Raw genomic sequence first — 12910 nt, forward strand, 5'->3', positions numbered from 1 at the left:
ATAGGATAATAGGATGTTTTTCATTTGTGTGAAACTCAGAAACACAGAAAGTGGAGTGATGGTTTCTGCTGGCTCTGAGGACAGGAAAGTAGGGAGGTATTATTCTTGCGGATTGAGTTTCAGTTTGCAAAATGCAAAAGCTTCTGGAGACAGGTTGCACAGCAATGTAAATATAATTAACCCTATTGAATTGTATGCTTAGGAATGGATAAGGTAATAAATTATATGTCCTGAACTTTCTTTGAAAAGGAGATGAAGAAGCCAGGACCAACCTACCTTTAAAGGACAGTGTGCTTCTTGGTCAGAACAAAAGATAGTGACTTTGAAGTACCTGCCCAGAGGAATCTCCAGCAGATTCGGGTTGTAACAGGATTGGGGCCAGAAGGGTAGATGGCTGGCACACACTAGAAGTTCTTGACCTTCATGGAGCTGAATGAGCTCACCCATGAAAAATAAGTCAAAACAAAAGGGCTAAGGATAGAATCCTAGCTTCCAGCTTCTAGGGGGAGGTAGGAGATAATAGCACTCTGGGAAAGAGAAGCAGGAGTCTGAAGGGAAAACTGTTCACATGATAATCATTCTGAGGGCTTGGAAGCAGGCCTTTGGTGGCCTCAACAAGTTGGCCATAGCAATTTATTTTGACCAAAAGAAATTAAGCACATCTACTCCTAGAACAATTTTGAATGAATAGCAAAAATCAAGCCTTCATGTGGAGGAACCATTTGGATAGCAAGAGGGACTGACTGTAGCCCCTAGCTCATGGAAATGACCAAACACTTATCACTGACACTATGCCCAACAGAACTGAGGCCACATTTTAGCCTGGCATCTGAGAGTGACACTGCTGAGCCGGAAGACTTGGACATAGAAGATGACCATGAGGAGCCGCCTGCCAATCAAACCATCCGAAGACCCCAGGCCATCATTGAGGATGCTGTGGCCACCTCAGGAGTGAGCACGCTCAGCTCCACTGTATCCCACGATTCCCAGAGCGCTCACCGGTCACTCAATGTGCAGCTTGGAAGGATGAAAATAGAAACAAATAGGTAAGTCCAACACTGACGTCGCTTTCGTTTTTCTTTTCTTTGTACCAGTACTGGAGCTTGAACTTGGGGCCTCGTGTTCTTGCTTAGATTGTTTTTTAGCTCAAGATTAGTGCTCTATCCCTTGAGCCACACTTTTACTTCTGTCTCCCCCCTCACCCAGCCCAGTGGATTGAGGATAAGAGTCTCATACACTTTCATACCTCAGCTAGTATCAAACCATGATCCTCAGTTCTCATCTTCACAACTAGCTAGGATTATAGTTGTGAGCCACCGGCACACAGCAGTTTCTTTTCTCTTGTGTAAAAGTATAAGTGTTTGGGGTCTACTTTATATGTCTAGAGAAAAGGCATATTTTTAATGTGTTCACAAAAATTCCTTTATCCTGGACATGTATACTTAATTTAGTGATTTTTCTCATTAACATGCAAGCTTGGTTTGTCTCTGTCACTTTCTGCCTCTACTAGTTCAAGGCTACATTGCATCATTTCTTGGCTGGCTTTTCAGTAGGTACACTGCTTTCTCCAGAATAACTGTTATAACCTCCTAAACTGTCATGGAAACATGGGCTCAGAGCAGCCTGTTCATTTGATAGATAGCTGACAGACCGAACAGAAAGCTAAGTTCTTGAAAGCCCATGCTTTAAAATATCAGATCCTTTCTAGAGAGAAGCATCTTGATACTCACAAAGAGAAAGCTAAGCCTGCAATTTTAGAGGCTTGAGAAAATAAGAATGGACCACATTTAAGATACACCATAAACTGCAGGTGATATCTCTGAGCATTGGTTAGCATAGGACCCCATGACCGGGTTATCAAATGAACAGTAAACACTTCCTGTTCCCCACAGACGTTGGCACAGTTCAAGGTCTGAATCTTGATGATTTATAGCTTCCTGCTCTGGCTACCGTTGACATGTGGCAAACGGATTTTATGGCTCTGCACTTGGGGTGAAAACTTTTTTTTTTTCAGTGACTTCATAAAACTTATTCAAATATTTAGAAACCTTAGCTGTTTACCAGAGTGATTGTTAAAAGATATCATTTCTAGTCCTAAGTGTAATCTCTTTAAAGCCAAGCTTGAATATGAAACTTAGTACAAAGCTCTTTCTTTATTCAGAAGAATCAGTTTAGGTTGCATGACTTAGTAAGCGCACCCATACTTAATGTTCTATGATTTTCACCGAGAAAAGTCTTACAATAAGGAGAAAACTGGCTCTCTGACTTCTGTATCCTTGTCTTGTCTTCTAATGGTCAGCTCTTTACTCATCATCTCTACTACTTCATGGAAAAAACAAAAAACTAGATCTTTTCTAAGTCTATCTAAATCTTGGTGTTCCTTGTGTTTTTACACTCCATCCCCTTTGTTAGGTAGGTACTAATGTATCACTGAGGTTTTTATTCTTACCTAATCCTCACTAGAATTGGTTTTTGGAGCCCTGCTCTGGTCTCTGAAAGAGGAAATTTCCTTTCTTATTATTTGATCCCTATGGCTTCTCGTCAGAATTGAAAACCAGTTTGTTTACTAAAGAGCTGGTCTGTCTGCTCTGCTGGCCCTGAAGCCCTCTGTCTGCACATCATGGCTGTGTCAACAGGACCTGACTTTCTAAATACAGCCCGTGTGTATGCTTCTTTCCCTTCTCTCTTTTGCTCATTGGCTTCACCTTGTGCTTTTACTGGTTGCTGCTTCTGTCTCCCAGGTTTCTGGCATCAGTGACCCCCAAGACTGCCATCTCCAACTCCTTTCTTCTTGTCTCATCATTTATCTTCGGAGGTTCTCTTGGGCCCTGCCGAAATCTTGCTTTCATGAAAACCTTCACATCTCAGTTGAGAAGACAAGAATTCACCATGTTTCTTTATTACATTTCTTGTATTATATGGCTTTATTACAACTACATTTGTGTGTGTTTATGTACTTACAATTGGATCTGTAAAGGCTGCAGGATTATTAACCTCCGTTATTGTTTTTGCAGTAGTGACTATCACAGCCCCTCTGACACCTCCAAAAAAATGAGACGAGTACAATGTTGCCCTCAGTCATGATATGAAGAAAGAGTGGCTAGTTTAGTACAAGCATTGAGCAACTGAACTTAGACCAATCTTATCTATATTGGTCTATGAAATTTCCAATTGAATATCACTTGCAATATAAAGTTATATGTAGCATTCTGGAGTTGTATCTCAAGTGTCAGAGCGCTTGCCTGGCATGTGTAAGGGACTGGGTTCAGTTGCTAGTCACACCACCACCACTACACAAAGTCTACATTGCATAATGACTCAAGAGGATACATGGGTATGTTTAGGAAAGTTTACAGCTATCACATTAACAGTTTTAAGCTTAACCTGCCACTAGTGATTCGCCCTTGTAGTCCTAGCTACTCAAGCAGCTGAGATCTGAGGATCTCAGTTCAAAGCCAGCCACTGGCAGACAACTCTGAGAGACTCATATTCAATTAACTAGCAAAAAGCTGAAGTACAGGTATAGCTCAAATAGTAGAGTGCCAGTCGTGAGTGAAAAATCTAAGCAAGAGAGTGAGGCCCAGCCAGGTGCAGTTGGCTCACAATGGTAATCCGAGCTACTCGGGAGGCTAAGATATAATGATCAGGGTTCAAAGCCCACCAGGGCAGGAAAAGTCCATGAGACTCATCTCTAATAAACTGTCAATATTCTAGTGTTAAGGTCTGGCTTTTGAAGAAACTGTCTAGCCTAGATAAATATAGGTTAAATTCTAGAAAAAAAAATCTTGTCTTCTTTGAGAAAATAATAGCAATATGCTACCACTCTTTTCTGCATGTACATTAACAAGGTGGAATGTGTGTGTGTGTGTGTGTGTGTGTTTATGTATGTATGCTAGACTAAACGATTCAAACAGCTCTCTGTCCATTGTTAGATTACTCTTCTTGTTGGAGGAGTCTCCCCCACACATGCACACCCTCTACTTCCTCCTCTTGCTTTCAGTTCACACTGCTTAAGGTACTTAAATTGTGCAATATGTTTATTCTGTGTCATTACTTACCTGTCTTCTCCAACCCACCTTCTCTGTCTGCCTCTCATTGTTATTTTCCTCAGCCACCCACTTTACTGTGATTCCTTCTCCTTTCTGAGAGCCTCAGCTTTCTGTTCTGTGGGAACAAGGTGGAACTTGAAGCCCTGGAACATAACTGGATGAATCCTGGAAGGACTCTTGTTCCTCAGCTTGAGGCTATAGCAGGGCACAAAATAGCCCCTGTTGAAGGCCAGACAGGGTGCTAGGAACTTTACCTCATTTAATGCTCTCAACAACTGTTCTGGACATTTTCCTTTTGCAAGTCCAGAGGCCTTGGTTAAGTTGTCTAAGGCCAACATGGGAAGTGCCTGGCTGAGCCAGGACACAGGCCCAGGCCTATCTCAGAGGCATAGTGCTGCCTTCAAAGTCTATCAATCAAAGCAGAAACAGACTTTTGGATGGAATGTGGTCCTGAGTGAAGTCTATCAATAGGCAGAAGATGAAACAAAGCAGCTTGTTAACAGCTTCAGGGGATGCAGTTTTTAGTGAGCTTACTAATAATTATGTTTTAAATATTAGCCTTCTGAATACAACTTACTCAAAAGATACTTTCTTAAGCACATAATGTATCTCTTCTCATCACTTAGAATGCTTTTTCCAAGACATAGTGTCAGACATGGTACTTTTTTGGGTTCTTAGTTCAAGGCGAACTTTCCAGTGGTAAGAATTATAATATGAATAGCATAGTTTCTCCTTGTTTCTTTACCATCTGATGGCAACTTAGGACAGAATGTACAGAAGCACAGCTGTCCTTGGGCCGGGAGTTTGGCCTAGTGGTTAAAGTGCTTGCCTAGCATGCATGAAGACCCGGGTTCGATTCCTTGGTACCACATACATACAGAAAAGCTGGAAGTGGTGCTGAGGCTCAAGTGGTAGAGCTCTAGCCTTGAGAAAGTCTAAGGACAGTGCTCAGGCCCTGAGCTCAAGCCCAGGACTGGCAGCAAAAAAAAAAAAAAAAAAAAAAGCACAGCTGTCCTTTACCCACTTCATTAATCCTTCCCTAACCCCAGAAATGGGAAGGACAATGCTAATAGTAACCATGTTTACAACAATAGCCCTTAACATTTGTTAAAGTCTCTTAGGGACTCATTCCTTCAACAGTCATAGCTTCAGAAGAGTAGTTACCTTTTTGCTTTCATTCTCATATGATCCATATTTATTAATTTTTCTGATGAGGGGTCATATAGATAAAATATTCACCTCTTGATAGTTCATAATTTTGACACTTATGATCACTGAAAAAACAAATACTAGAAGAGTATCTTTGAGGATTTGGGGAGATGGTGTGAAAGGGAGATTCTGAATTCTTGCCTGGAAGCACATCAGACAGAACTTTACTTCTGGATGAAATTAGACCAAATCTGGAGTATCATGGTCTCCTGGGAACTCGTTAGGCACAGTCTCCTACCTCATTCCAGAGCTCTGGATTTCTGTAACAATCCAGGGTGTCTGTGCTTGTAGCTTTGGAAGCTTATGCCAGATCCCTGATGCCTTCAGCTTTATTATCTCATCCACAAATACAATTTTCTTCTGCAGATTATTGGAAGAATTAGTTCGCAAAGAGAAAGAATTACAAACACTCCTTCATCAAGCTATTGAAGAAAAAAACCAAGAAATTAAACACTTGAAACTTAAATCTCAACCGATAGGTAAGTAGCTGGAAATTTCAAAATAAACTTGTTTGACCAAGGCTGCAGCAGAACACTGAGAAAGGGCAATAGGCAGGCTTGTGTTATGGCTTTTAACCTGCATCTCTCCTTTATGCCACAAAGAGATGCACAGACTATCATTTCTTATAAGAGCAGTGAAAAATGTATGGTTCAGCTGGGCACAGTGGCTCAAGCCTGTAATCCTATCTAACTGAGAGGTAAAGATCAGAAGATTCTGGTTCAAAGCTAGTTCTGACTTCCAAGTTCAAGACTAAAACTCAGCCAATAATTGGGAGCAGTGGCCCTCACCTATCATCCCACTGACAAACCACAAATCAGAAGATTACAGTCCCGGGCCCATGAGAGGAAAAATTGTGATTTATCTAGAAAATAGTATTCTAGGGGCTGGCAGAATGCTCAGTGATAAGAGTACCTGCTTACCAAGCACAAAGTCTTGAGTTCAAACCTCCGTATTGCCAAAAGGAGAGAAAAAAAGTATGATTCATTAAATCACCTTTCCTGAGATTATATATTGTGGAGATAAAAAGAACTTTCCACTAATTTAGTGTTTAGCTAAAGATATTTTCATTAGCACATATTAGTTGTACAAAGGGTATTTCACTATGACTTTCTCATAGATGCATACAAGGTATGCTGCTCAAACTTAAATCTTCACTTCTTTCCCACATGTCCTTCCCTTCTTAAAACAATTTTAGCGAGGCAATAGAGGCTCACGCCTGTAATCCTAGCTACTCAGGAGGTTGAGATCAGAGTATCTCTGTTCAAAGCCAGCCCCAGTGGCAAAGTTCCCGTGAGCCTCTTATCTCCGATTCACCATTCAAAAACTGAAAGTAGCTCTGTGGCTCAATTGGTAGGACACTAGCCTTGAGCACAGAGAGGCTCAGGGACAGGACCCAGGCCAGGCCCTGAGTTCAAGCATCACAACTGACGAAACAAAATGAAGCAAACAAATTTCACTGGGTTTCATTGTTCTGTTTTTGGACATACATATAAAGTATAGAGTTTCCTCACAGTCACCTCGCACTGGTATGATCGGTGTTTATTTCTTTTTAGAGTTGTCAGTGAGATAATACTATATTTTTTGCAAAAGCATCTAACTTTTTATTGATTATGAAGCAATGAAGGCACCTGGTAGGTTAAAACTGGCTTGCTCTGTTACACACAGGGCCATCGAGGGTGAGATTGCTGTGACGCATCTGCTCTCCAGAATTTCCCTTTAAATACAAACTTAAGGGAAGCTGGCTACTGCTGACCTCTTAGGGAACATGGTGGGGAAACATGTGCAGGCGCTTCACATTGCTACACTTAGGTTTAAACAAAACAAGCCTCCCGGGTGGTGTTGACCTTGTTCTTGAGAGGATATCCCCATTTTAGGATGTTTGGATACACTCCTCCTGCTGGATAGTTTCCTTTGAGGGAAGAGTGTTTTGTTCCTCAGTATTAGTTTTCTTCAATTTTGATGGGTCAAACTTCTCCACTTGGGACATGTCTGGTTTATCATTCATCTTCAGTAAGAGGCTGGAGCCTGGTGACTCCCGCTAAGACCTTGGCGGAAGGAGAAGGCTCACTGGGTAGTAACAATACTATTCATGTTATTTTGCGTTGGATTTCAGTGTAGTCCAGCTTTTTTCCTTCTATTTTTAAGAGGCTTAAATAGCATAAGGATATAGAAATAAGAAGTAATAGGTTCAAACGTTAAAGAAAAATATATAAGAAATTGGAAGTATAAAGTAAATTTTATGCTTTATTATCTCTTAGTGGTTGTACAAAGGGGGCTTTGATTCAAATGATCAATTTAATGGTGCAGTGAATCTTGATCAATGCCACCCTTTTCACTTTTCTCCCCCTCTCTGCCAATGAAAAAGTAATCTTTAGAGGATCTTAATTAGCCAATTTAGGAGAAAATTTAATTCATGGTAATTTGTTCAGATGATGATTCCTTCATGTTAGTATACACAGTGATAAAGGAGATTATAATGTTACAGTTCTCTAATAACTGTGTTCATCTATGTTTCATGAAATGAACACTTCAGGATATAGGTTGATGTACAGAGTTTATTCCAAGAAACTATACAATTTTTATGAAAGCATAAAGTTGGAGTAATCATATACTAGTACTTCTGACTCCCAATCTACTACCAGATTAACTAGTCTGAGTTTTTTTCATATATTTTTTATTGTAATTAATAGAAGGGTCACATTATATTCACCAGATAGAAGGTGCATTACTTCACATACATTGATACCCTTTCTCATGTCTTGGTACCCATTTCCCTCCCCCCACCCCTGCCTTAGTCTGAGTTTAATTTATCAAATTATCCTTGTTACTGTTAGTCTTGATTGTTTCTATTAACTATTCTCTTACAGAGCAAAATCAAATTGTACATAAATCTGTGGACTGTGAGGGTCACTGATGACCTCTCTTAGATGATGCTAAGAATACCTATCTCCCCCTAATTTGGTTCTAGATATTCCTGGAGTGCCTGCACGTCACCGAAATTCTCCTAGCACAATTACTGAAGATTCTGAACTTACTGTCTGGCTTCGAGAAAATGGAGCTGATGAAGACACCATTAGTCGGGTAAAGAAAACTGTGTTCTCTGGCTTTCCTTCCTAGTGTTGTATACCTACTATGAGCCAAACACCCTTCTAGGCACAGGGAGCACACTGGTGAACAGAGACAGCCTGCCCTCCTATGGCTTTGTAAGGCAGGCAGATGATAAGTTAGATGATTCCACAGATCAGAAAGAAATGTGGAGGGCCGGGAGTTTGGCCTAGTGGTAGAGTGCTTGCCTAGCATGCATAAAGACCCGGGTTCGAGTCCTTGGTACCACATACATAGCAAAAAGCAGGAAGTGGTGCTGAGGCTCAAGTGGTAGAGTGCTAGCCTTGAGAAAGTCCAAGGACAGTGCTCAGGCCCTGAGCTCAAGCCCAGGACTGGCAAAAGAAAAAAAAAAAAAAAAGAAAGAAAGAAATGTGGAGTTGGATGTAATGATGCACACCTGTGATCTCAGCTTTTTCTCAAGGTAGAGATACAAGGATCTCAATTCAAGACCAGCCTAAGCAAAAGCATAAGCCCTTATATGAGGAAAACAAGAAAAAATGTGAAAGAAAAACAGCATTAAAAAGCAAATGGCAACATAACAAAACCAAAAACAAAGGGCTTGGGACGATGGCTCAATTAGTAGATCCCTTGCCTAGCAAGCACAAGGCCTCAAATTCAATCCCCAATGCCATGAAACCGATCGCATTATATACTGCAAAAATGCATGGAGGAGAGGGTTTGAGAATTACTGGGGAGGGGAAGCAGGTTGGGGAAGGTCTTCCAGGAAGAGGGGGTGGAGTCTAAGAAAATGTATAGGAATAAATGAGGGCAGATATATGTATCAGGCTTTTCTGGAAGGAAGGGACAAGGAAGGGAAAAATCATTTGGACCTGGGGGTGCAGGATAAGAAAGGCAAGGAAGCAACACAAAGCGTTGTCCACAGACTTTAAGGATCTCAGTGTCCTCCGGCTTCAGTATCTTACATGCTGGAATTACAGGCATGCCTTACAAGTACAATGATATTCCCTTCCGAGTGACACAGAACCACAGAAAACTATTTGGAATGGCATAAGACCATTGTAAATCATCTGTCAGACAAAATAATCTGCCACTTGGAGTGTTTATTGTATTTCAGTCGATGTGCTTGTAAACAGTTTTGCTTAATTGCATCTTACTTACATCTTGGCTAAATTACATCCTCAGTTCTCGCTCCATCCATGCTGGCTATATAATTTTTCTAAATGCTCTTACCTCTTTGTCCTTAGAGCCCTCATTTGTCAAGGGGTATAAAAAAATACACCCACCTCAAAGGGTTCTGAGGAAGATCATCTGTAGTAATTAAGGGAAATGGGATATGGTAAACACTGGGAAGGTATTATTAGGAGAGGCAGAGTCTTTCTTGCCTAAAAAACTTCAAGCATATGAAATACTAAGTATCATTCTTGGAAAGAAGACAGTAAATAAATGTTACCTTCAGTATGTACAGTAGTACATATATATTAAGCTTAGAAAATCATAAGGATCAGGGGCTGGGAGTTTGGCCTACTGGTATGTGCTTGCCTGGAATGCACAAAGACCCAGATTCAATTCCTTGGTTCAACACACATAGGAAAAGCCAGAAGTGGTGCTGTGGCTCAAGTGGTAGAGTGCTAGCCCTGAGCTCAAGCCCCAGAATTGGCAAAAAAAAAAAAAGAAAATCATAAGGATCAATTTAGATGATTCAAGACAGCTGTGCAACAATATGTATCAACCATTTATCATAAACTATTGAAACCAAAAAGTAATTTTTAGTTAAAATATTAAAATCTTCTCTTGGCCACAAGTGCTGCTAATGCCTATAATTCTAGCTACTCAGGAGGCTAAGCCATGAGGATCATGATTCAAAGCCAGCCCTGGCAAAGAAAGTCTGTGAAACCATCTCCAATTAACTACCAAAAGGTTGGAAGCAGAGCTGTGGCTCAAGTGGTAGAGCACTAGCCTTGAGCAAAAATGCTCAAGGACAACTCCCAGGTCCTGAGTTCACACTTCAGCACAGGCACCAAAAATAAATAAATGAATAGCTTTTCAAATTCATGACTCTGATGTTACAGTGAGTTAGAGATAAGTCCCTTTTATTAGCTATGAAAAAGAAATCTTTCCAGAGACTTTTTTTTGTCCACTTGGGGAAAAATGAAAGCTGTAAAGTGAATCGCAGCTGTTCATTAGAGGCCTGTTCAGCAATTGTAAATCACATGTAATCTTCATACATTGAGAAGTCCCATGGGCTTATTTTAATTATTTTGTTAAGTAAAATAATGAGGTTTTCCTCAAACAATTCCAGAAGAATATGTGGGTTTCTTTTTAGATTCACTTTTTGTTACCAGTGTCTGTTTTGGAGTTTATTACTGAAAACATCTGACTTCATTTTACTTTCTCTACAGTTTCTGGCTGAGGATTATACACTAGTGGATATTCTTTACTATGTTACGCGTGATGACTTAAAATGCCTGAGACTAAGGTAACGTTTTGTCTTAAGTTGCCCTGATGGGAAGAGTCTGAACTGAACGCAGAATTCTAGGCTTTTGCTATGTTGGGCCCGATAAGCTCTGCAAGCCTGGACAGCGCTCTCTGCTTTTCAGCTGAGTGGAGTTAGTTGGCCTGGCTATTTGGGGTTGCCCTACCAATTACTATATTTATACATCTAGGTCAACTAGAAGATTTTGCTTACTTAACACATAGACTAAAGTCTCAAAGATATTAAAGCCATTGTAAGCGCGTGCACTAATTTACTTTAGGATCATCTCATGCTTCTAGAAATATTATTGAATCACCCCCAAAAAACTTGGTATAATCAGATTTTTTTTTACATTTTCTCTACTAGGCCAGGTGTCTCCATAATGCATACCTATCTCTCTAAAGGCATATTTTAGAAATGAGAGCACCTAGAATATAATTTGGGGGGCTAGCAACTTGTAGGAATGGTAAAGGGCTGAGGAGAAAATATATACAAAACTGATACATAATGACTGATAGGCCTTTGGAATCTTCTTGTTTTAACCAAAGTGTTGGAAAGCTAAGAAGTCTCTATGAGTTTTCTTCACCTTGTTCCTGTGTCTTTCTACAGGGGAGGAATGCTATGTACCTTGTGGAAAGCCATCATTGACTTTCGAGACAAACATACTTGACTCTCACTCAATTTAATCTTCATTGGAGATTCTGAAAATGAATACAGGACTGATCTTGTGGTAGGAAGAATTGAAGGGAGAGGACAAAGAAGCTGCACTTTAAATTCAATATTTGTTTACTCATGTTAAAACAACAACCAGAAAAACATACTGAAATTTTCTGCTTCTACTTGTACATTTCTTGAGGACTTTTTTTTGGGGGGCGGGGGTAGGGAGCTGTGGGGCTTGAACTCAGGACCTGGGCGCCGTCCCTGAGCGCTTTTGCTCAAGGCTAGCATGCTACCACTTTGAGTCACAGCCCCACTCCTGGTTTTCTTGAGATTTATTGGAGTCTCAGACTTTCCTGCCCAGGCTGGCTTTGAACTATGATCCTCACATCTCAGCCTCCTGAGTAGCCAGGATTACAGCCATGAGCCACCAGCACCCAGCTTCTTAAGGACTCTTCAGAAAGACTTTCAAATAATAATCCTAGCGAGAATTCTAATGTGGAGGATTCTTTTTCATCTTTAACTCTTTTACACAGATTTTTTTTTAAACCAGCAGCTATTCTATTTCAGCCAAAAGTTTATCTCACACAAAACTAATGGAACATTTCATGTGATTGTGTACGACCACTGGACCGAAACCAAAATGTGACCATACCTTCTTAGGATTATATGTGTTTGTAAGAACTTGAGTAGAAGTATATAATTCAATCATTGTATAAAGTTGATTTTTTTTTAAGCGAGCAGAACCTAAGAGCAATGTACTATCTATACTAATTGTAATAGTGACTAGATTTTGTAACCTAAGTTTTTGGTCTTTAGTGCATTTGTTTGAGTGGTTTGTGTACTAAACTGCACCAGTTGCCTCTGCCTAGATCATAAAAACGTTAGCTTGTTCTAAAGCTATCTACTGTATCATATTTACTCTATAATAAAGGAAAATAATGATAATGAAGTGTCAGTATACCATTTTAATATATTACAAAGAATTCTTACTTTGTCATAATGATATAAACGATGATTTAAATTTCTAGTCATTTCTTCAGAAGAATAACTGATACCCAAATTGTTTCTCTGGAATATTTGAGAGGTTAAAAAAAAACATGGGAAAAAATAAGGATAAAGGAAAGTCAGTATGTTTTCTCAAAGCTCCAAGTTATCTGGAAGACTATTATGTATCTTAAGAAGTCCACAGAGAACATCTTGATAGAGAAAACTGTATTTTCTGCCTCATCTAGTTCTCATTGGGGGATATTCTTTGATTTTTGAGTTATTACATTTTTTATGCGTCTACCCTTGTTAACAGGTTGAAGTCAGAAGTTCTAGATAGATAGATGAAATAAACACATTTACAGAAGGAGGATAGAAATAACCTACAACTGTTCATGTGTCTTGACTTGACTCAGGTAAAACCATCTTTGATAAAAGAGGAATCAACTTTGTTCCTTTGTGAAAAATC

General features: G+C 39.9%; 1 protein-coding gene and 1 pseudogene across 1 annotated transcript in view; one reads left to right on the forward strand and one right to left on the reverse strand.

Moving 5' to 3' along the window:
- Map3k5 (mitogen-activated protein kinase kinase kinase 5) overlaps positions 1–11636 on the forward strand; it is a 188618-nt gene extending 176982 nt beyond the window's left edge. Inside the window, exons 26-30 of the mRNA XM_090338059.1 lie at positions 803–1046; positions 5625–5737; positions 8227–8339; positions 10724–10800; positions 11407–11636. Coding sequence (XP_090194185.1) covers positions 803–1046; positions 5625–5737; positions 8227–8339; positions 10724–10800; positions 11407–11467 — 608 coding nt within the window. The 3' untranslated portion in view covers positions 11468–11636. The remainder of the gene's footprint in view (positions 1–802; positions 1047–5624; positions 5738–8226; positions 8340–10723; positions 10801–11406) is intronic.
- LOC150059621 (thymosin beta-15A pseudogene) lies at positions 7129–7263 on the reverse strand (annotated as a pseudogene).
- Positions 11637–12910: the final 1274 nt, after the last annotated feature.

This window comes from Megascapheus bottae, chromosome 8 (assembly GCF_031878675.1).
Source record: "Megascapheus bottae isolate mThoBot1 chromosome 8, mThoBot2.hap1, whole genome shotgun sequence".
Classification (NCBI taxonomy): Eukaryota; Metazoa; Chordata; class Mammalia; order Rodentia; family Geomyidae; genus Megascapheus; species Megascapheus bottae.